Source organism: Jaculus jaculus, chromosome 9 (assembly GCF_020740685.1).
Source record: "Jaculus jaculus isolate mJacJac1 chromosome 9, mJacJac1.mat.Y.cur, whole genome shotgun sequence".
NCBI lineage: Eukaryota > Metazoa > Chordata > Mammalia > Rodentia > Dipodidae > Jaculus > Jaculus jaculus.
In genome coordinates, this window is record NC_059110.1 from 9,700,679 (window position 1) to 9,724,576 (window position 23,898).

General features: G+C 46.3%; 1 protein-coding gene and 1 non-coding gene across 9 annotated transcripts in view; both read right to left on the minus strand.

The window, feature by feature from the left end:
- Nucleotides 1-23,898, minus strand: part of Arid1b (AT-rich interaction domain 1B) — a 389,392-nt gene that overhangs the window by 32,532 nt on the left and 332,962 nt on the right. For all 8 annotated transcript variants that reach the window (XM_045159613.1, XM_045159608.1, XM_045159611.1 and 5 more), the window contains 2 exons: nt 20,064-20,391; nt 6,019-6,164 (listed from right to left, as the gene is read on the minus strand). In XM_045159613.1, coding sequence (XP_045015548.1) covers nt 6,019-6,164; nt 20,064-20,391 — 474 coding nt within the window. The remainder of the gene's footprint in view (nt 1-6,018; nt 6,165-20,063; nt 20,392-23,898) is intronic.
- Nucleotides 2,768-2,874, minus strand: LOC123463771. The gene has a single exon (XR_006639155.1). It is a non-coding gene; the product is annotated as a U6 spliceosomal RNA (small nuclear RNA).

Below are 23,898 nucleotides of genomic sequence, written 5' to 3' on the forward strand. Positions count from 1 at the left end.
AACACGGATGTGCACGTGCACCAGTGTTCTTGTGTGAACACGGATGTGCACGCGCACCAATGTTCTTGTGTGAATACGGATGTGCACGCGCACCAGTGTAGAGGTCAGAGCACAAGCCTGGGCGGAGGACTTTGCTCTCCACCTCTCATCTTTCCCCACTGTGCTTGCCAGACCAGCTGGCCCACCAGGTTCGATGTGATTTTCCTGTCTCTGCCTCCTATCTTGGGGTGCACTCAGAAAACGGACGCCCACCACAACATCTGGTTTTTACAGGGGTGCTACAGAAACAAACTTCTGTGCTCATGCATAAGCAACAAACACTTTATCCACTGAACCATCTCCCCAGACTCAGTCAATCGCTTACAAAAGTATTTATGTTTATGAGAGACAGAGAGAATGAATGAAAATGAGCATATGGCTGTGCCAGGGCCTCAGGCCGCTGTGAATGAACTCCAGATACGTGCACCACTTTATGTGTCTGGTTTTACATGGGCACTGGGAAAATGAATCTAGGTTGTCAGGCTTTCAAGTCAGCACCTTTAACTACTGAGCCAATTCTCCAGCCCCAACGTCAAATTTTGATAGGGAGGATTTCTAACCCTTGGCAACAGGAGTGGTGTCCCTTCAGCCTGGCATGGAGCCTGCCATCATCAACTTTCCACAGCAGCTGAGACCCCCACCATCTCCAGAGTGGAGCGAGACTTCCTCTCTCTAGGCTCAGAGCTGCAGTCCAGGCTGTCTAGGCTCTAGATAAAGGTTGAGAGAACAACTGCTGCATACATACTAATTGTGAGGCTAATAGATACACTGGGTGAAAAGGAAGCCCAAGACTACAGTAGGAGCCAATACAGTATCCAGGGAATGACAGCTGAATTTCCACAGCCTACACTGTAAAGCCATCTTGGGCAACCTTGGGCTCATGGGCTGCGGTGACACTCCAAATAGAGGTGTAAGAATCAGGGGAGGTGGCGAAGGAAGGGCGGGGCAGGGAATGGGCCCTTGAGGAGCCAGGCCTGAATGTGCTCCCTGTCAAGATAAGAGGAACCTGAGGGCTCCTGAGCCAGACCCACTGCAGATCTGCAAAGGCAAGTGCTGGCTCTGCCAGGCAGGACACATGGAGCAGTGTGCCAGGGAGAGGAAAGAAAAAAAGAAAAAAAAAATACAGCTTAAAAAAGGCTCCACAGATTGCCCACTACAAAATGATTATTGCACATATTCATGTATTACTATGTTTTAGAAAATAATTAGTTTTAATTACAGCAGTGAGAGTGTGAGAAGGCTCTGGTGAATTAGCTGGCAAGCTCTGTGGTGCTAATTTGCTAATATCGTTAGCATCACTGCAGGTTGAGACCATAGGTCCTGCCAAAAAAGCCTACCCTGCCACGTGCCCGCGAGTTTACATCAGCACACTCAATACTGTTTTCCACGGGCACACTGGCTGGGTTTTCAAAGCCCATTTGCAGCCCAGTCAGCCCTTAAAGTCATCACAACACACACAAATCATAATTGAGATGTTTTTCTTTTTTTCAAATTACTTCAATACTTAGACTTTAAGAACTGGAACAAAAAGCTTTTTCAAGTGATGCAGCTGCAGAGAAAAAATCTATGGGGATCAGCTAAAAAAACAGCTATTTTTGTGAATGTGTGAAGCCTCAAAAAAGCAGCTGAGCGGCATTCCAGCAGAAGGCCGCCTCGCTCAGCACAGTGGACTGCTCTCGGGGGCTTCCTCTCCAGGCCCCAGGCAGGCGTTAGTGAAGCTGGATGTTAAGAAACACCCTTTGTGGAACAGTCCGTGTGCACCCAGCACCACTGTGAGGGGCTGTGCACGCACATCTGCGTGGCCTTGAGCCTCCGCAGAGAAGTGACAGCCGGGACCCTTCAGACTCGGGAGGGCCATGGCACGTGGAGACGAAGTCCAGCTTCTCCAGAGGTAGCAAGTACAGTTCTGTTAGTATTTATACATTCTGTCTGAATGTTATTTTAATAATAGGAATAATAATCTCATATTTTATTCATTATAAGTGCTAATGTACAAAAAACAAATTTAAGAATAAAGTAGGAAATATGTTATAATAATTAATGATAGCTCATGCTAAAAATTAAAACTAATTCTGAGTTTAAATATATATGGGGTTTAAAGTTTCCCAAGTTTCTTCATTCTCTATTATGTACTTTTAACTGGGTACATGGATATGCAAATATAGACTATTAAAAATCACATTGTTTTGTTATTTTGGGAGGCAGTGGGATAGAATAATAGTTTCCAAAGCACTTTTGCCTCACAATGTTAATTTTACTTTTCTTTTTGTGGAAAATAACTTTCGACTTACCAGAATTCTCACTGAGTCACTGCTAAGAGTGAAACCCCCACCCCTGGGCAATGGCACTCCAGGGTTGCTCCTTTTTTCTCCTTCCTCAGAGAAGCAGCATGTCAGTTTGCGCGGAGGACCTGTGGCTGCGTGGAGCAGCACCTGAATGCTAGGAACACCAGCCTCCAGCCCCACCGCTGCAGTTCACGAACTGAAACCACTTCTTAAAACCAGCAAGATACGAGGGCAACTAATTAGGCCCGCATTTAACTCATTTACAAGAAGACAGGGAACACACAATGGGGTGAGGCCAGACCTGCCCCCACCCCCAGCTGCTTTTTCTTGGTCTCCTACAAGGCTGCCGTCATTCCCGGAAGCTGGTAGAAGATGACCAGAAGCCTATGTAACTTTTCTTTCATGGTAATATCCCATATTCGACAAAATGCTTTTTAAAAAAAAAAGAAATGGAACGCTTCAGGAATTTGCGTGCCATCCTTGCACAGGGTCCAGGCTGATCTTCTTAGTATTGTTCCAATTTTAGTATACGTGCTGCAGAAGCAAGCACTACAAAATGCTTCTGAGCATCCAAAGAATCTACCTGTGAGTGCACATCTATAGATACTCATGAAAACAGTTTTTATTATTGCTGTTTTTTGAAACAGACTCTTATTTGGTAGTCCAGGCTGGTCTGAAACTCACAGCGCTGCCAGGCTGGTTTCAAAGTCATGGCAGTATTCCTACCTCAGCATCTCAAATGCTGGGATTATACACATGAGCCATCATGCCCAGCAGGATTTTTATATGTGGCAAAATCTAAAGTAAACATAGTCAACATAACACATGCAAGAGACACAGAAAGAGCTCAGAGGACGCAATGCCTTCTCACTGGACCCTCAAGGCCCCAAGAGAACCCCTGAGGCTTCTGTGCATGATACCCTCTGGGGCAGGTGCCAGCACGTACACGGAGCCTGGGTATGAGTCCACTAGGTGCTCGAATGTCCCCTCCAGGCCAGCTTCTCTCTAGCCAGGCCTTGATGCACTTTAGCATGACCTTAGCATGCATGCCCCTCCCCCACTTAAGAGACTGTTGTTGGCTATTAAGACCTTTGATCTTGATTCTGAGTGGGCAGTGCTGCTCAAAATACTCTCACATCAGTGACTCTCACACTTCGGCACGAGCATGTGAAGATGCCCGAGGAGTCCCGAGACTGCGGAGCCGGGACCCTCCCTTTCTGCTTCCAACAGGGACCCGGTGCTCCCTGAAGCAGGTGCTTTGGACAGAGTTGGTCCGCAGTGTCAGGTAGGGAGGATGTTGGCAAGCACTTCTCATGTGTGGTTGGCATTTGACCACAGCTCTGTGGAGCAGGGCTTTGCTACAGCGGCATGGGGCTGCTCCTTGGCTACCCGCGGGGCACAGGGGACACAGCCTATGTGCCGAATTATGGGTGCCAAACAGTCTTTTTGAAATGTACGTGTCCACTTGAAGATGGTGGTTTACTTTTAGACAAGTGTGTGGTAATGAATACTATAAACATAACAAATAAACATCATCCAACTACTAACAGGAACTGCATAGGGTGTACTTAACAAGCTTATACATAACTTGTTTTTTTGCTCACAATAATAATTCTAACTTTTTAATTATAATCTAAAGTGCAAAGTTCCCTATCATATTCTTACAAGCCAAAAATGCTTCTTAGAGGGAAACATGTCCACTAATCACCATCAAACTTCCTCTGGCATTTTAAGTGAAGAAATACTTGTCACATTGAAATTCACACTGACTGTACCTAAACAATTACTTGCTCACTGGTGCCTTTAATAATTTGTAACTACACAGGAGGACTTTTTTTTGGCCCTGTACAGTGTCTGTAAGAGCACTGTTTGAACTCAGCAGAAAGTCATGGAATGCTAGTTATCAGCATTTGTGTTACTTTCGCTCCCTCCCCTTTATGGGCCCAAGTCAAGGAGGTAGATGTGACCACCAGCCACTGCTGACTACCTCAAGACTAGCAAATACCTTCAGCCCCTCCCCCACCCCGTGTCATTCCTGTCCCCCTCAGAGATTAAGACACTACCACTGCTGCAGGCTCACACGGCCCTGTCAACAGGTCTACGGCAAATGCTGGATGGTCAACGCTCCTCGGATGGGCTGAGTGATTACTTTCTATCAGGCATCATTTGACTGAATAAAGCTGAAATAAAACCACATAAATGTGTGGAACAAAATTTGATAAATGTTTAAATTATTAAAAATTCAATATTTCAAAGCGCACAATGCCATGAAAAATATACTGCAACCCCATATAAAGGCTGTAAGAATAAATGGCTTTTTCACAGAACAGATTTCCTCTGTATGAAATAACGAATAGCTGAATTATCTGAATAATAATAGTAAAATGAAAGCTCTCTGTGAATTTCCATAAAGTTGGCTCTTCCTCAGGAAAACATGCATCTTCCTAGGCAGGCAATGTGCCATCTGTTTACTGTTCGTTATTTTTGTGGCTCTGGGGTCCAAAGGAAAAAGGGAAGAATGGGGACTGCTAATAGTAGACAGAAATTTATTGAATAGCTCTAATGCTTGGAAGGAATTTTATTTTAAGAAGCTAGACAAAACACAGACTGTCCCAACCCCGAATCTCTACGCCTGGGCAGTGCTGGTGGGAAGAGGTGGCTCCCAGGGGTGAGCTGCTGGACCACCACACACTGCGTCTCCCTGGACGAACCACCTCCTGCTTAACGCTAAGAAGGGTACTGTAGCTATGGAAAACCTCCATTTCAGACCTATAGATTCTACGTTTTTAGAATTCTTTAAAGATTAGTTATCAGAGAGTGTCACGTTAACTGGGCTCCTCAGTTGCTAGGGCAGGAAGGCAGCCCGGCCTCCCCTTCTGTTCCCTGAGAACATGGTCCTGGGAAGAACAAGTGCAGAAGAGCAACCGAAGGAGGCGGGGTCTACCAGCACAGTACGCTCCTGACACCTCACAGAGCTCTGGAAGACACACAAGCTTACTCCAAGCCTGCCCGACTAATGGAATGAAACCTACCAGAGGCTCTCCACCCTTCAACTGAAGCACACGTCAGTTTCCCATTTCTGAAGCTTGAAAAGGTGGCTCAAGAGTGGTAAGAGTCTGCTTCCCACAAACAGACCGAAAGAATCTTAATGCACTAACCAAATGTGACGGTGTAGGAAGCCAAGCACTGAGATTATACAGTGGGCTGACTGAACTAACAATGATCGAACACTTACCACAGTCTCTCACTACAGACAGCCTGCAGCTAATGCTTACAAGCTAACTACTTCCACAGACATTTGAAGGTGCTTCCCTAAAACAAACAAAAAAAAGGTATTTCATACCCATCTATTCAGGCCAACAACACTTCCTCCACATGTTTCTCTCTACCGCTGTTGGATGAACTTGCTTTAGGCTCTTTCAATACTCCTGGTAATTTTCAAAGATAAAGAGACTGCAGTGTATGTAACATATATGTTCACATGTTGTACAGGCAGAGTGATTAGGATGCATGACATCAAGTGTAACATAACCCTCCAGTCTCAGAAGTGAGCAAGTTTCTCAGAAGCTCAAGAGCGGGATCACCCATGTGCACCAGTGGGTCCACCTTCTGAAGCCACCACACACATCCACTGAGCAGCTCAGGAGGAGGGGACACAGGGCAGCCCTTCAGAGCACAGCCACCGGCTGCTTACCTGTGGAGCTGTTCACCATGGCCGGCGTCATGCTGTAGGGTGGCGTCTGTGTGTTCATCAGGCTGGAGCTGTTGTTCATGGGTTGGCTGTAGGGAGAGCTGGAGGCCATGAGTCCACTCTGGTTCATGCCAGGAAAACTGCCTTGCCTGCAGGGAGAGGGACAGACAAATCCACTGACCACATACATTGGCAGGAGACACAGGCCCAGAGCCACTGTCCAGTGCATGGGCAGCGCTGTGCCCTGGCAGTCATCTCTAGGAATGCACTTCTGCAAGAAGTGGGGTGGTCACATTTCATATTTGCTAAAAATGGATTATTTCTTGGAGAGGTTGAACTCCATTGCTAGGTGAATGTTTGATATGCTACTCACAAAAATCCCAAGTTACACTAATGTTCCATTCAAAATTAGGTCAAGTGTTATGAGTTATTATTCAGAACTCCTAAAAGAAGCATAAGCAAGAGCAAAGGACTTGAAATAAAAACAGGAATTACAAAAGCACACAAAACCGTGGTCTAATGTTTGATTTAACGAGGTCTGATTCCTCACACTTAGTACACTCACATCACAACACATCAAGAAACGAAAAACACACAAGCGGTATGGGAATGTATTAAACATCAATTCTTTGCTTAAGTTTCCTGATATAATGAATATGAGGGAAGTACTGCTTTCCCCTCAATCCTGTCACTTAACTCTTTGAAATTTGGTTCTATTAAAAACACAGCAATTACCAGGCATGGTGGCTCACGCCTTTAATCCCAGCACCCAGGAGGCAGAGATAGGAGGATCGCCGAGAGTTCGAGGCTACCCTGAGACTACAGAGTGAATTCCAGGTCAGCCTGAGCTAGAGTGAGACCCTGCCTTGAAAAACCAAAACAACAACAACAACAACAACAAAAACCCCAGCAATTGAGGCTACAGAGATGGCTTAGCAGTTAAAGTGCTTGCCTGCCAAGCCTAAGGACCTAGGTTCAATTCCCCAGTACCCATATAAGCCAGATGCACAAGGTGGTGCATGCATTTGGAGTTCGTCTGCAAGGGCTAGAGGGCCTGATGCACCCATTTTCTCTTTCTCTATCTGCCTCTCTCGCTCTCACTGTCTTAAATAAATAAACGTAAAAAAAAAAAACCAAAAAAAAAAAAAAACATGGCAACTTCCCTATGTAAAAGCTGGCATAGGTGCCAGACTTCTACTACTGGAGGCAGAAGCCAAGGCCTAACTCACAGTTGTTCCACAGACTGATGTCGCCATCTTTCAGGGACTCAGCTTTGCTCATTGTGACCCATGCTCAGTGAGACACAATTTCTTTTCACTCTTTCAAAGGGGAGGTTATTTGATTTGAAGAAGATAACTGCCGCACAATGTCACTTCTCTGGGTGCTGGCGATGAGATAGGGAGAGTGATGTTCTAAGTGGCAGCAGTCCAGTTCTCCCAGGCAAATTCTGCTCCAACAGGAGTGAGGACAAAACCTTTAAGGGTCTCTGCTCTCCTCTCCCCAGTAGTTTTAAGCCTTTCTTGGGTGAATAGTATAAGCGCTGGCTAGTGAAGTTGCCAGGTGGCGTAGGCTAAAGAAGGGTGAAGTGTACCATTGGCTTATTTGTTCCAAATCAACTGTGACTCCACAATCCCCTCTACCACCATTAAACTAGCAGCTGGTGGCTCTTATTGTATAGTAGCCAATATTTGCATAGGCCTTAACATTGACCGTTTTTGTACATATGTGTGGGTGGGTACGCAGCACGCGTGGATGCATGTATGCAGAGGCCAGAAGTCAATGCCAGCTGCCTTCCTCAATTACTCTCCACTATAATTTTTTGATACAAGGACTCTTATTGAACCCAGAGCTCACCAAATCTGTGGACAAGCTAGCCAGTAAGTTCCAAAGATTCCCTAGGTCTACCTCCCCAGCACTGCGATTATAGGAACACACCACCATGCCTGGATTTTTCGTGGGAGCTAGGGATCTGAACTCGAGTCTTCACATTTATATAGCAAGTGCTTTACCCAACTGCACATAAGTCATTTTTCTTAAAAGCACTATACCACTCATTTTGTGTATCTACATCTAGAGGATTTAACTTTCTGGCTTAAACAAAAAAATGTAGACTCTGAGAATTCAAAGGGTCACAAAATTTAAGTAGATTTCTCTTTTCTTATTTCATTTAAGTATTACAAAGAATTCTGGGAGCTTGTGTGCCTACAGTGACAACTTGGGGACATTCCTAAAAGGATGGGGGAGCTGGCGCTACTTTGGCCTTCCAGCCTCAGCCCCGTGGGGTCTAACGCAAAAGGCGGGAGCATAGCCATGTTCACTGCCGCTGGTGCAGACAGGCAATGTGTCACGTGGTGTCTGATGCACCCTGAGCTTGCAGGCACTTCTAAGAGCACTGCATAGAAGCTGAAATCATCTTCCTGGGTGGCGTGGGTCTCGACATCATTCTGGGGACCATTCACATGAACTCACCAGAGACACCTGACTGAGGTGTTTGCACTCACACAAGGACAATCTAGCTTTCACATCACTGTTTCAGTAGGAACTTGTTGGGGGCAGATTCGTGTCTTATTATGAATCAGTGGGAAGTGTCTTCAATGTCTGAACAGCGGTAGTGACCGCTGCGGGTCCCCAGCAATCCTGACCTCTTTCCTACGAGCCACCTCCCCAGGAATGTCTGTCTGAATGACACCCCCCTTGTACCTTGGGTTGCATGAGCTCGTTCATTACTGGCGTGTGCATAGACAGAGTCAGTGGTGCTTTGGGGATGTTTCTGTCCAGGAAGGCTCCATTAAGAAGGCTTTGGGGCTAGGCGTGGTAGCCAACACCTATAATCCCAGCAGTCAGGAGGCTAAAGCCTGAGGACCCTGAATCCTATAGGCAGCCTGCACGACGATAGGGCAGATCTTGTGACACACACACACACACACACACTCACACACACACACACACACTCACCCCGCTTTGGTGTTTCCACCACCATCCTATAGAGAAATCAAACTGCTGTTCATTCCCAGAAGCTCCCATGTCCTTTATAAACTGAACACAACACTTCTAGTCTTGCCCAGTCCTCCTTGGCACACACTGCTTGGGGCACCTGCTAGAGGAACAGCGTGATGATGAGGAAGAAGGTCAGGAGTGCCCACCTTCTGAGCTTCGATTCAGGGACGGCGTTCAGACACAGTCTCCTGTCTCTCATCCGCTGGTAGCAGCAGCTGACAGTGCGAGCTGTGACAGGGCGCCCTCATAAATACACGGCAGAGTCTCATTGGCTTTGAGAGTTCTCAAGGACTGCCCCTTGCTCATAAGGCTGACGTGAACATTTCCACTGGTTGATGGGGAAGGCAGAGAGGGGAAGACAATCCCTACTGTGGTTTGAGTTCAGTGTGAAACCCTCCAGATTATATCTTGCTTTGGGGTCAGCTACAGTACAAGTTAAAATTAAATAAACTGCATATGAGTTTGGTACTTGTTATTTGGCAATCAAAACTTTTTTTTCTCAGATGGGTTTTGAAAACGTTTTGAAAATGAGTGGATTCTGACACAATTTTCTGGGATAGGGACAGACAGCAGAAGTGCTCTGAGTACACGGACCATGTGCGTGCACCCCTCATGACACCCCAGGAGGAAGCCCCTGCTGGGAGCTCTGCTGGCTGCTACAGACTCAAGGGTGAGTCGTATCTAGAATGCACCCCGGGCTGTGCCGTGTCATGGGAACATGAGCACGATGGCCAAGGGCCCGTCTCCTGCCCTGTGTGGATGGTCCTGGCTGGGGCAAACCATGTGGTTTTGCCGCCAGGTTGGTAAGGGAGCCGGTGAAGGCGTGCTGATGGATTAGCCACAGCAGACCCTGACTCAGGCACGGCAGTCTCCTTCTCCACTCCTGCTGCATTGTTTTAGGGAAATACATAGGTTGTTCTCTCTTCTGATATGAGATTTAAAATAACACCAACTGAATATCCCTCTTAGGGCAGCTTTGGAGGACCGCCCATATACTTGAGTTGGAATCTGTTCTACTGATGGTGTTATATAGGCGTGTAAACATCGTTTATGTTTAGAAAGCATTTTTTAAAAAAAATTTATTTACTTGAGAGCGACAGACACAGAGAGAAAGACAGATAGAGGAAGAGAGAGAGAATGGGTGCGCCAGGGCTTCCAGCCTCTGCAAACGAACTCCAGACGCGTGTGCCCCCTTGTGCATCTGGCTAACGTGGGACCAGGGGAACCGAGCCTCGAAACGGGGTCCTTAGGCTTCACAGGCAAGTGCTTAACCGCTAAGCCATCTCTCCAGCCCTAGAAAGCATTTTTTAAAATTTCCATTATTTTATGAGGGGGAGTATTTGGTGTTTCACCTTGTGCATGTGTGCGCCCTGATGTGCTTGCGTCACCTTGTACATCTGGCTTACATGGGATCTGGAGGCTTGAACATGGGTCCTTAGGCTTTGCAGGTGAACACCTTAACCATAAGCCCTCTCTCCAGCCCTAGAAAGCATTTTTTTACAGGACAGCTTGTGCAGGGGTGCTACTGAATAATCAAAGTTAGATATATAGAAATATGCTTCCTGGAACTACCACTGCTTAGGGATTTAAGTTTCCATTCTCACTGTTGAGACTGAGAGATAAGTCTTCCCATTTTCAGTGTTGGCCTGACTTATTATTTCAGGAAACTATGCTGATGCACACTCAGTCTGACCCTCATTGCAAAATGACTTCTGACTGAAGGGTCCTTTCTAATTGATAACTAAGAATGCTTTCTTCATCCTCAAAGGGTCTCTGATTTGTTAGGCTCACTGTTTTTTGAACTGTTTATTGGAAATCATACAGAAATGAACTGCAATACTTTGACTACATTTACTTGAGACAAATCAGTTCCATCTCTTTTGTTGACTGCTTGCACAGCAACGACCTGTTTATATGGCAAAAACAAAAGCCATTGGGGGTGGTGGAGGGTTCCGGAGCTTGTCCTGCCTGCAGGAGGTGATTCCAGGACTTCTGTGGGCTCTGGTGTCATGAAATACCCCACCAGTCTCTGACAAGACACAGCAGCACAGTCCCTTGCTTTGGCAAGAGTGAGATCCACACTCATACTGCATGAAAGAAAAACGAGTTTCTATCAGTGTGTTCCCCATGCAATGCTCTTTTCTAACTGCACTAAATGTAAACATACTTACATAAATTTTATCTTGAGATTATAATGGCATTAAGAAAAGTCTCAACTCGTTTGATAGGATGGCTGCTTCTTTGCAGTGCCGAGAATGGCCACAAAGTCCCCTTCCCACCCCTGGCCAGAACATCCCCTTCCAGGTGACAGGCGTGAGGGAGGGATTTGAGCATCTGCAAATGTCTCAGCGGGATGCAGTGCAGGGTTCCTAGAGGTCTGGGAGCCTCAGCCTCAGACGCCGAGGACGTGCAGCTGGCAGAGTCTGAGGCTGATTGTCAGCACTGATGGCTGGGAGGGCGCAGCTTCCGGGAGCGACAACCACAAGCCCCGCCTCCCTCGTCTTCCTACGCGCTCTTGAGTGTCGGCTGGACGTCAGTTGGCTTAAACACTAATTTGGGTACAGAGCTCTCCGTCTCCTTTATTGTATGTCAGCAGCAATGCTTAGCATGTTCCTCTAATAAAGAATGCACTTCTCTAGGGAACACAAATATAGCAATCTCTGATATTTTTCTGTATGCATACAGGCATGTTTATTTATATGTGTGCACGCATGTATGTGCAGAGAACAGAACCTGGGTGTCTTTCTTCAATTATTCTTTCAATTTAAAGAGATAAGAGTCTCTCACTGAACCTGAGACTCACCAATTTGGCTGAAATTCATTATATGTTCCAGGCTAGCCTTGAAGTTGGGGTAATCCTCCTGCGTCAGTCTCCTAAGTGCAGGATTACAGTGAACGGCCAAACTGGACTTGCTTTTTCTAATTTTTTAAAAACACCCTCCAAATGTTTTTACAGGTCTTCTGGAAGGTAGGCTAGGCTACAATGTGACTTAACTTGGGGACTGGGAGGATTGCTCAGTGGTTAAAGGCCCTCACTTGCCGGCTCAGCTTCAATTCCCCAAACAGCACGTAAAGCTGGATTCAAAAAGTGGCACAGACTCTGGTATACCATTTGCATGGCAAGAGAGCCTGGTCCACGCACCACACACGAACAAATAAAAACTTTTAAAGTTACTTATCTTGGTAAGGCCATACGCTGTTCTAAATTAAGGTAGAAAATGTTGCAGGGAAGGCCTGCATGGTTCCCGCGTTCTGTGATGAGCAGGGGACATGACTCAGGCAGTACCACGTGCTTGACAAAGGCAGTCCTGCATGAGCTATCTTTCAAGGCAAGGACAGAACCAGACGGCAGAAGTGAGTTCACAGTAAAGATGGAGATGGAGGTTAAGAAAGACCCATGGGAGTTGCATCCCCTGGTCCTTAATGCCAACTAAAAAGAGGTATTCATGATCCCACAAAAGAATCTGGCTCCTTCCCTGTGGTCTTTCCAAGGTCTCCCACAATCCAGTCCAGCTTGGAAAGTACCAAGTCACATGCTTCCCCCGCCACCCCGGGTGCACCCAGCGATGAGAAAGCCTCGCTCGCCTCTCCAGGGTCTGAACGCCCAGCAGGTTGGCAGCACAGACCTTGGCTGCTTTGATGTCGGTGACCCCTGACCTTTCCTAATTATGACTGGGAGGTGCTGTACTATGTTGTGGGGTACTCCCAAAGGACCTAGATTGTCTAGAGTGAGTGTATGAGCCTATGGGCAGAGATGCTAGTAGGACCATGAGTCAAGAAGTGCAGACAAGTGGCCTAGACAAATGGGCAGTTGTGGATGGTCAGAGTGGGGTGTGGAGAGGCACAGGGGTGAGGGACTGCTGACAGCGTAAGGCAGATTCTGATAACTGAGATGACCGAGAGGTTGGTTCAGCGCCGTGGGCTTGGAGAGACAGACTCTGACCTGAGCGCACAGATGGTCAGCTCTGTTCCAGCTCCGGCTCTAGGGCCTCAGCTCCAGATACCTTTCCTGACTCAACGCCCATCAGGGAAGGTGAACGCTGAGGGCTCAGGTCGCACTCCCCTGCCCTTCTCCCTTGTGCCTGTCACCGTGCTTTTGAGCAGGGGTTCCAGACTCCCTGGCTTTCTACGCCAGAGTGACCCAGGACGCCTGTTCAGAGCAAAGGCCCATGGCCTTGCCCTTCTGCAGCTGGGTCAGAGCACATCTGTTTTCATGATCTCTAGGTGACAATTAGCAGTTTGGGACATCCATGGACTTTAGTCTATTGAAAGACTGCTGTTTACTTTTGCCTTATACATTTTGATTTCTTGGATTTCATTAAAATAATAATAAAAAAACACACTGGTCTTTTTAGTTGTGTTTTACTGTTTTCTCATTTGAAGAATTTTAACTGTACTTTAGGACTTCCTTAATAGTTTTGTAATTCTAAAAGATTTAATTGAAATCATAATCTTAAAAAACCAACATAATAATATTCAAATTCTGAATTTGTAAAGAAAAAAGGGAGCAAAAATGAAAGCATAGTATTTAGATAATGGTGAGAAGGCTTATATTTAATTGCAGAAATAAAAACTCATTCAGCCTTTGAAATCTTTTCTCTTTGTCTTTCAATAACATGACTTTTCAAATCATAGCTATTATGCTAAAACCTAATTGTCCAAAATCCAAAGGGCTGAATCTTAGTTGATAAAAGTCACTTGCTGCTCTCTAGCACGGGACCCACTACACCCAGAGGCTGGATGCTCTCTCGCAGGTTCTGCCCCTTCCTTTTGACATTTTAATGCACTCTCTCCATTAAAGTCTTTCCACACCAGCGGCTCCTCTTCCATCAGCAAAATGGCGTCATACTGGCTTCAGAGGAAAATAATAGAAAAAGTGTCTTGTTGGCAAATAAGCAACACAGGACATGAATTATGAATCCATCCCAACAAAGAACAGTTGCTGGAAGGTGTGTGGCTGTGCGGCGCACACACAAGGCACACGTTCACGCAGCTCTGAAGACTCAAGACCTTACTAATTCACCCTCTGGAATGGCATCCAGCTGCTCCTCAGCAGAGGAAGGCTGCTGCTCGCCTGTCCCTCCAACACTTCACATGCTTGGGTTGCTACTGACCCAGCCACCAACATGCTCACTAAGCGTCACATCTTATCTTATCATTTCAAATCCTCCTATTTTGTCAAGGCCAGAAATATTTAGAAATTCATTTCCATGGCCTACATACTCACATTCCTGATAGTAGAACAATCCTTTCCAGTCATGCACAGGGAGACTTCAAACTGATTTGTTTATATTTACAAACTAAGACATCCAAGAGTTTGCCTCCTTCTGATATTCAGTAAGTCCCCTGGGACTTGCCTTAGGCAAGCAGGAGAGTGGCACCTTTCCAGCTCCACACAGGTGCCTCTCCTGTGGGTCTTCATGGTGTTCAAGGCCAGAGCTGTCTCATTACAGCCACCAAAGAGTAGAAGCCAGGTCATCTGTGTACGGGCTAGAAGCCATTGCTTACCCTGCCAACAGCTCCCCATGCTGCTGAGGGCACAGGCTGCTGAGGGCCACAGCCTAGTTCTTTTCCAGTACAGAAAGGTGGCCGGCACAGCCATCAGCACACACTCTCACTCACACATGTGTCTGTGTCCCGGTTCAGGTTCTAATTGCAGGAAGACATTTATATACAAAGGGGGGTATAAGGGAAGCAAGTCCTTTCCTAGGAACCCTGCCTCTAACTTGACAACCCATTTGAGCAGCTTCAGAGGTCTCACTCTCCTCTACCATAAAGTAAGTGCATAGGTCAGGCAGTGTCCCCAAACCTCTAGTTCTAATAGTCCACCATCCCATTGCTGAAACTGTGCATCTTCCTAGAAGCTATGCTGATGAAACAGAACAGAGAGCTTCCGTGTTCTTGTGAGGTGAGACCTGTGACACAGCCCTAAGAACTCATCTAAGTTTACCTATGTTAGGGTGCTTGCGGCTGGCCGCCATTAAGAAACCAAAGCCTGTCCACTCTGGCTTCATGACCTAGGGCTTGTTAGACTTCCTTGGATCATTTCCAAGAAAAATCTGGATAATCCTGAAATATCCAGACCCACATATCAGTTGTACTTAGCAAAGAGGTCAATAGGTAGACACTGCCAGGTTTCAGTGAATGGCTGCAAAGTACATGGAAGAACAGAAAAGAGTTAAGTGTGTGTGTGCGTGCACATGTGTGTGCACTATAGTTACCAAGATTACAGACAATGGATTCAGTCACTGAAAAAAAAAAAAAGGAAAGGGTTATGCTGCAGTCTGGGATTCACGGCACAGCCTCTTCGGGGGCCCAAGGTCTTTCCCAAGCTCCTGGTAGTACTTGGTTCTCCTATACACAGAATCCCCTAGGCTGATTCTACAGCTGGCCATCTAAAGGGAGCTTTTAGTAAGATGAAGTGGCATTTGCAACTCTTCAAATAATATTTCATTGACTATTACTGAAGAACTAAACTATGCAGAACAAGACACTTTAAGTATAAAACACAGGGCTGGAGAGATGTCTTGGGAGTTGAGGCACTTGCCTGCAAAGCCAAAGGGCCTAAGTTCAGTTCCCCAGGACCCAAATAAAAGCCAGATGCACAAGGAGGTGCACACATCTGGAGGTCATTTGCAGTGGCTGGAGGCCCTGGCGCACCCATTCTCTCTCTCTCTCTGTCTCTTTCACTTTCTCTCTTTCAAATAAATAAATTTAACTAAGAAAAAGAATAAAATACATTCGTTCATAACAAATAGGAGTTGTAGATCATTTACTTTAAATGACTGTGCATCATCATGCAGCTCATCTAGCGCCTGAATAATGGATCATCCTTTTCTAGTGTAAGTCCTCCTACAAGCCAGGTGTGGTGGCGCACACCTTTAGTCCTAGCACTTGGAAGAGAGAGGTAGGATTGCTGTGGCATCTAAGACATCTTGGGACTACAGAATGAATTCCAGGTAACCCTGGGCCAGAGTGAGACCTTCCCTCAAAGAAAAAATTAATAAATCCTCCCACAATTAAAGAATGCCTTAACCCAAAAGATGAAAGAGAGAAGCAACCTATGTGTTCCTTAACTTATCCAATGTAGCAGGAAGATTTTAACCTTGGGTCATCCTCAAAAATGGAATTAATAAAATGCCTTCCAAACAGTAAAAGTAAGCTTTCTTGCTACATTGTCTTATATTCAGGCAGCAGAGCAACGTGCAGTGTTTGTGCCGCCGTCCTTCATTTTTACCGTGCGCTTTCTGCTCTGCTCAACTGTGGGCACACGCGCTCACTCCACCTGCATCACTAATGTACTCGTTTATAATTCCTTCCCAGGCTCTTGGGGACTCTAACCTGAGGAAGAGGACATATGACAGACTGACTACTGGGTTCCTGGAAGGCTGAGGCATTGCTCCTTTCTGAAAGGGAACTACTTGCACAGTGTGGCTTCTATCTGACAGCCATGGATGGGGGAAGAACACAAAACAAACCTGACCGAGCTGGGAAGCCAGCAAACATCGGCAGTGGAAGCACCCCTCTGTGGGCAGCCCGAAGCCCTGAGAAATGTGACACACATGCTTTCTTATAGGCAAGTTCGCCCTTTTAAAAAGAAGAGTTTGTTAGAAACAAAACTTTCGTTACTTCTTTAGAAAGAATACCGTAAACATGAAAAGCAAACTTCACAGTTACCAGGCATGGGGTTGCAAGGAGCCTCTGCCAACTGTGTTTGCTAAGACTTCACAGAGGGTCTCAGCGTTCTCCTCTCTCTTGCTTTTAATTAAAGAGGAGATGCTGCATTCTAAGCTATCTGGAGGCTGCTGGCTAAAGCACAGATTTGATCTTCTCGTGCTGGTTAGCTAACATTGATTTTCTGCCCCAGTGGAAGAGATTTTACTTTGATGCATGCCATTTAAATTCATTTTACACAGCTGCTTAATGTGGCTTGGCAAGGCACAGCCAAACTAGCTTTGTGGGTCTAAACAGCACTCCTGAGCTGGTAAAGGACTGAGTGTGTGGCTCAGCAGCTGATGGTAAATGTCCTTCTGCCCCACGGTGATCTTCCTGCAGACTCACGAGCTGACCTTGAAGGACCCACGAGGAAGCACCGTGAAGAAGGCAGCCCCGGGGTCCCCGGGTCTGCCCACCTGTGCAGACATCTACAGCTGCGAGTCCTCACTGAGAACCCTGTTCACAAACTTTACAGCTCTCAATTACAAGACGACCATTTGTTCTTGCCATCGAAAATGAATGCTGTGCCGCAGGGAACGGCTACCAAGCTCCTGGGTTGAGCGTCCACGTCAGGAAGCACAACTGGCAAAGTCTGGCGTCACTGCTGAGCGCGGCCCGCCCTGCTCTCCTTCAAAGTGGCGGGTCGGCACCAACGCCCACCGGGCACACGAGGTCTGCCCATGGAAACCTTCCGCTGAACAGACACACGATGATTGTGAGTAGTCGTTTTGCTCATTAAGTCCCTCAGTGACATAGCTTATTAACCTAAATATGACTCTGTAGCAAGAGAGATACTTTATGTTGCTAAATGTAATTCCTGTATTGAAAAATCGACATCCCTGTGGCCACTGTGTTCAGATAGAGTTCTTGTTGGGTTACTTTGTTGCATCTCCCTGGGGACTTCAACATTCACTCTAGCTCTCCTTGGAGGAAGAGAATAACAGAAATCTTTGGCAGAAGTGTAGGTTCAGTGGTGCCAAAAAGCTTCTCCTCTGTCTCCTGAGAGGCCAGGCCACCCTATTCCTGAGTCTCCTTGGCCATGTGATGCTGCCCTGGGGTGGTGGCAATCACTGCAACCCTGCTGCATACAACATAGGCTCCTACACCGAAGACCGACGGAAAAGGGGGCAGGGCTTTGTGGAGATCATCTTTTCTCGTTTCCTTCCCAGGCATGAAGGAAACACAGCCATGTCGAAGCCATGCACACATAGCACCTAGGGGGCAGCATGCAGGTGTCCACCAAACCGCCACAGGCTGTCCACATGAACATAACAACAACAAAACAAAGCAAATCACAATGGACAGAAGACAAGCCCTCTAACATGGGTTTCCTGAGAGGAGTTCTACTTTCTTGCTTTGGGCAGGTTTGCTGACAGTTTCAAATGAAATGCTCAGGTCCCACTGCAAGCCCAGGGAGTGTTGCTACCTACCCGTACTGGTCAGGTTGGTGCATCATGGGAGCCTGGGAGCTGCCATAGTTGGGGTGCTGGGAAGAAAACATGGGGCGTCCGCCAGCCCCAGACTGGCTGGGATAAGCAGGCAACCTAATGTATGGTGGCCTAAAGTGGAACAAAGAACAGCTTCTTTGGACTTGTTCTGTAGCACAAATTTGAATCCCTGTCTACATGCTACCCCACACCTTGGTGGGGAAGTACAGGATGGTGTCAGGGAGCAGAATATCCTGGACCATGAAGCTGCCCAGCGTGGGATTGAGAAACTCCTTCAAAACTGGATGGAAGAGTAATAGGATCAGGGAAAAAAAAGTAAGATTCTGAGATCTAATCTCAGCTTACTGATCCAAAGAATAACTTTGACCTTGTAAAATCAAAAAACCAAAAAAAAAAAAAAAAAAAAAGCCACCATTTAAACTTCTAGAGAGACAAACTGGGCAGTGTATGAAGTTGAGGCTTTGGAATGGGCTGCTAATTAGAAACAAAATAAAAATGTAGGGATATGCATTAATTTTTGCAAAATGATGTGTAAATGGATTAAAAAATGGAACCTAGCAAAGATTTTTATGAAGCAGAACCCTGCCTGAGTATCAATGGTGATTGTCCTCTCAGACTGACCCCACAGGCCTTATGTCCGATGCAATCCCCTGCTTCCAACTTAACAGAAAGGAAATGACGTGTGTGGGATGAGTTCAGCAATGGACAACTCATCAAACCTTAAGTAAGGACCTCAACTGGACCACCTAAGCCAGACTTTACCGCCAGGCTTATCCCACCTCCTCTAGAGCCTGGCAGGACACACTGCCGGGGGCTGTGGGTTCAGGAGATTTGTTAGAGACTGTAATATGGGTAAGACAGAGAGGCAATGCTTGTTCCTCATTTTAATTTCTTAAGGAAAATTTATTATCATTTGGAGGAAGGATTGAGACTAAGGGTCCCTATTGTTCCAGAATAGCAACTTCAGACGAAAAGGAATAAAGGGACACATTTAAACACACACACACACTCTCTCTCTCTCTCTCTCCCCACAATTACCTTTTATTTTCCTTTGACAAGAAAAGTTAGGATTTTTTTCTTTGCTTTTGAAGGTACCAACGAGACCCATAGCTCCTAATGTGCATTGCTCTAAGCTAGATTTATATCTGCTCTTTTTAAAATATATTCATCTTTGCTTGTAAAATTTTAATTATGTCATTTTGTATGAACCAGGTATTTAAGAATTAATGTTAAGGATTGGGATTTAAAATAAGGAAATAACAGAAGTTAAATCCTTGCTATCTCTAGCAGCTTAAACTTTCTAAAATATTATTTTTTCTTTATAACCACGTTTTTGTTTGGACAGAAATATACCCCAAAACTATAAAATCTCACAGAGATACATGTAGACCAACACCAAGTACACATATATGCACATACAAAGTTCCTATTTCATAGAGAATCTTATGGCAGGGTAAAAGTGTGTGTGTGTGAGAAAGAGAAAGAGAAAAAGAGAGAGAGAGAGAGAGAGAGAGAGAGCGAGCGAGCGAGCTAGGGGGTGAGAGATGATGGGAAGAGAGGGAGCACATACCTTTTTAATGTGTGTTTAGTGTTTTCTGTTTAACGCTCATCATTGTAAATGAAACTGTGCAGACCCCTCCTCCTGTCCAGTGAGATCTGGTCTGGTTGCCATGAGTGTGCACAGCCATTAAGCCACCTCGCACATGTTCCCCACCCAGATTCCTTCCTTGGGGGTCCTCGTGCACTGCGTACCGCTTCTCTGACCTCACGCTGCGCTGTCAAGTACACTCTGCGGCTTCTGTGTACTCTAGGCAAGCCACGCAGCTGTGCTGGCTGCGCGACCCCGTGCCCCCATGCGCCCCAGCCCACCCTGCCCGAGCAGCGTACCTGCTTTGTGCCGAGTTCGCGGCAGCCTGCATCACGGCTGCGGCGGCCTCCTGGGCCTTACGGTTCACAGTGGGCATTGGTGGCCCCATTCCTGGCCCTCCCTGCTGAGCCATGCCGGGAGAACTGGGGGTCACGCTGCTCATGTTTCCAGGAAATGGTCTGTTCTGCATCCCAGCTGATGGCATCCGTCCCAGGGGCATAGCACCACATGGTTGGCTTGGCCCCTGTCCATGCATCTGGTTGTTGGCATTGATACCCATGCCAGGACCTGGGCCACTGTAGCTTGCACTGGGCACCCCACTATACGTTGGGGGTCTGGAGTAGTTACCTAAACAAAAAGCAAAGACAAATGAATCTTTAAGTACATGAAAATATTCACTAGAAATACATTTTCTGCAATAATGTGCTCATCAGAGTGCTAGATGTGATATGCATCAACCTTTTCTATTGGTGCAGACGAGGCTGCCAGTCTGGACGCAGCTTCTCTACACTTCCCCAAATCTCTTAGGGAGAGAAAGAGCCTGGTGACGTGAGGACCCCTGCAGTACTGAACAGCAGTGTTGGCTAATCTCAAAATCAGCGGCCACGCTGGGCTTGGAGCTTCAGGCTTGTAATCCAGCTACGTGGAAGTGCGAGACAGGAGGAATGCATATCCTAAAACTGCCTGGGACCTGGGCACTTGCCTAAAATGCAGGAGGCTCTGGGTTAAATTCCAGCACCATATAAACTGGGCATGGTGGCACATGCCTATAATCCCAACACTTGAGAGGAAGAGGCAGGGAGATGGAGATCAAGGTCATATTTGGCTATATATAGTGAGTTCAAGGCCAGCCTGTAAAACAGGAGACGTATCTATATCTATATATCTATCCAAACATAAACATAAACATGAACCTGCCCGGGCCACACAATGAGTTCAAAGTCAGCCTGACTAGCTTAACAAGATCCTATCTCAAAAAAGAAAAGAAAAGAAAAGGAAAGAAGAAAGAAGACTCTCTGGGTAGAGCTTAGTGGCAGAGTGTTTGCCTAGCATGCAAAATGCTCAACACTACAAAATAAAATAAAACAACAAAACAAAACAAGCACTGACCTGCCTCTATGCGTTTGGCACCTTCCATTCTCACATTTTAACCACAAGCACTGTGTTGGCCCCCAGTCTTCAGGTGAGGGACACTGAGACCACCTTACCACATCCCTGCTCCATGTGACAGTTGTTTAGGGAAATTACCCAGGGGCAACAATGATTCTTTCTGATCTGCAGGAAGGAGCTATGTTCCACTTGTCATTAGCCTAACGTGAGATTTCTCTAATGTTGCCTATCAACTTTTTAACATTTTACTTGAGCCCTAGGTTGGGTGGCTGGTTTGACCTTGGTGTCATGTTTGTGATGACTCCAGGCACTATATGACCCAGGCACAGGAAAAGGGTGGCACAAGAGAAGGGAGGGAGGAGGGAGGCAGGGCCAGAGGCTGAAGAAGCCTTTCTTCCACATCTTATTTTGATCACGTGCATTTAAAGGAATCCAAGAATACTCAAGGCAGAGATGGCGATACCTCCACAGTAACAATGATGGATGTTAACTGCCAAACCACAGTGCATTCTGGACACCTGGTTACCTATGAACCCATTCATTTCTCTAATAATCAAATGAACCACACACATTTACAACTGAGGAAAACTGAGCTAGTAGGTTAGGATCAAAGCTCATCCAAACTGATTTTGGAACCCATGTATTTGACCAATAAAACAGGCTACCTATCAATAAGTAATTATCAAAATCAAATAAACATAACAAGGCAAATGCTTGTAGAATATGGATTAGAAATTTTCAACAAATCCTAGCTATTTCTAGAAATTCTCTCCCATCTATCTAATATAATTACAAACTCATCATATGCCAGAAAATATTCTAGGACAAGGGATAATACAATTAAATACACTGAATCCTGTCCTCAGGAAGCTCCCCATGTACGTGTATGTGCATGTAAACCCATGTGTGTGAGCCTGACTGGACTTAGCATGGGGCTCAGGAGCCACTGGGAACTCCTGAACCAGTGGCTGTGGAGCAGAAGCCTCAAGAGCTGGCCTATCAGGCTTTGGGGCCGGCCAGCGCCCTGTGCCTGCTGACTGAGCACTCCTCGTTTTCCTCCTTGCCTGCCTCCTGTGAGAGACAGTCCTCTGGAGAGTGAAGTCTCCCGCAGACAAGTACTGGATGGTGGGGTCATGGCTGAATGGGGCAGAAGGGAGGGGAACAATCATGGACGAGTGGGGACGAACATTGTGCAGGTGGCAAGAAAATGGCCAAGGCAGCTACTGAGGAGTGACATGAGGCTAGGGGTGGGCAAGGCGAAGTGACAGGAGCTGGCAGGGCCTGGGTGACAGGCTTCTGACTGCAAGCGTATCCTGAATAGGAGCTTCTCAGAGATTTTTCAGCAGAGACAGACATGGATTAGCATTAAGAAAAAGCAAATACTTCATATTTACTGTGTGCTAGGCTCAGTTCCAAGCTGTTGGTATTCACTCACTGATGTCTTACATGAACCAAGAGCATGACCACTGTAGTCCTCATACTAGAGATGAGGACTTTAGGCCCAGAGATGTTAAGTAACATATCTCAGATAACGAGGGGAGCCATCGTCTGACTCAGGCATATGTTGAGCATAGCTTGGAGTGCAAGCACGATGCACCGTGCCTGGTCTCTTCAAGGCCTGAGAAGAGAAAACTTATGCAACGATATCATCATAACTGTAAAAACAGGGCTCCTTACATTCATCCATGGAAAGTAGTAAGAATGACAAATCTGCAAGAAATACAGCACACTTTTCAACCGAGGGTGCTGGCTCTGTCAGACACAGTCTAGGGGCTTTCCTCAGTTCTCATCAAGTATGTGCTGTCATTTCTTCATGACGTTCGAGGTCAGCGTTCATGCAGACCATGGCTGAGACACTTCTTCTTCGAGTAGCCAGACAAGTCCGTATTTCAAGTTTTGGGATCCAGATAGACCCTAACTACTCACTTCTGTCAATGTAGCCTCGAAGTAGCACATACGCACACTTATAGCACTGGGGAACATTTCAAGAGGTGCACATATACAAAACAGATGGCAGACCAAAGTGGGCCCCAATTCCCTGATAAAGACCAATCTTAGGACGTGCTTATCGCCGCTGCAGTGCCAAGAGAAAGTGAGCCTGACTCAAGGTGGCAGTGTCTTTAACTGAAATGCCAGCAGAACTGCTTATTGTATTCTGGGAGGATTCTCAGAGGTGGGACAGACCTGAGGAACTAGAGCAAAGAAGGCCCAGAGAGTGGGAATGAAGAGCGAAAATACAGGGACCTCAGTGCCTACATGCATGTAAGCAAGGCTGAAGACCAGTTCCTCATTGGAACATGGCACCTTTGTATGGCCAGGCGCCACAGAAATAACCAAGCTTGCCAGGCGAGGTGGTGCCCACCTTTAATCCCAGCACTCGGGAGACAGAGGTAAGAGGATCTCCGTGAGTTCGAGGCCACCTTGAGAATATATAGTAAATTCCAAGTCAGCCTGAGCCAGAGTGAGACCCTACCTTGAAAAACAAAACAACAACAACAATAAACCAAAACAAAAATCAAGCTTACATTATTTTCAAGCCTAAGGTCCCTGGTTTGATTCTCCAGTACCTACATAAGCCAGATGCACAAGGTGGTGCATAAGCCTGGAGTTTGTTTGCAGTGGCTGGAGGCCATAGTGCAACCATTCTCTCTCTTTCAAACAAATAAATGAATATTTAAAACAATTTATAAAAAATATTTCAAGTGTTCATCAGCTACAAAGTTCCTTTCATAAAGTTTTGGAGTG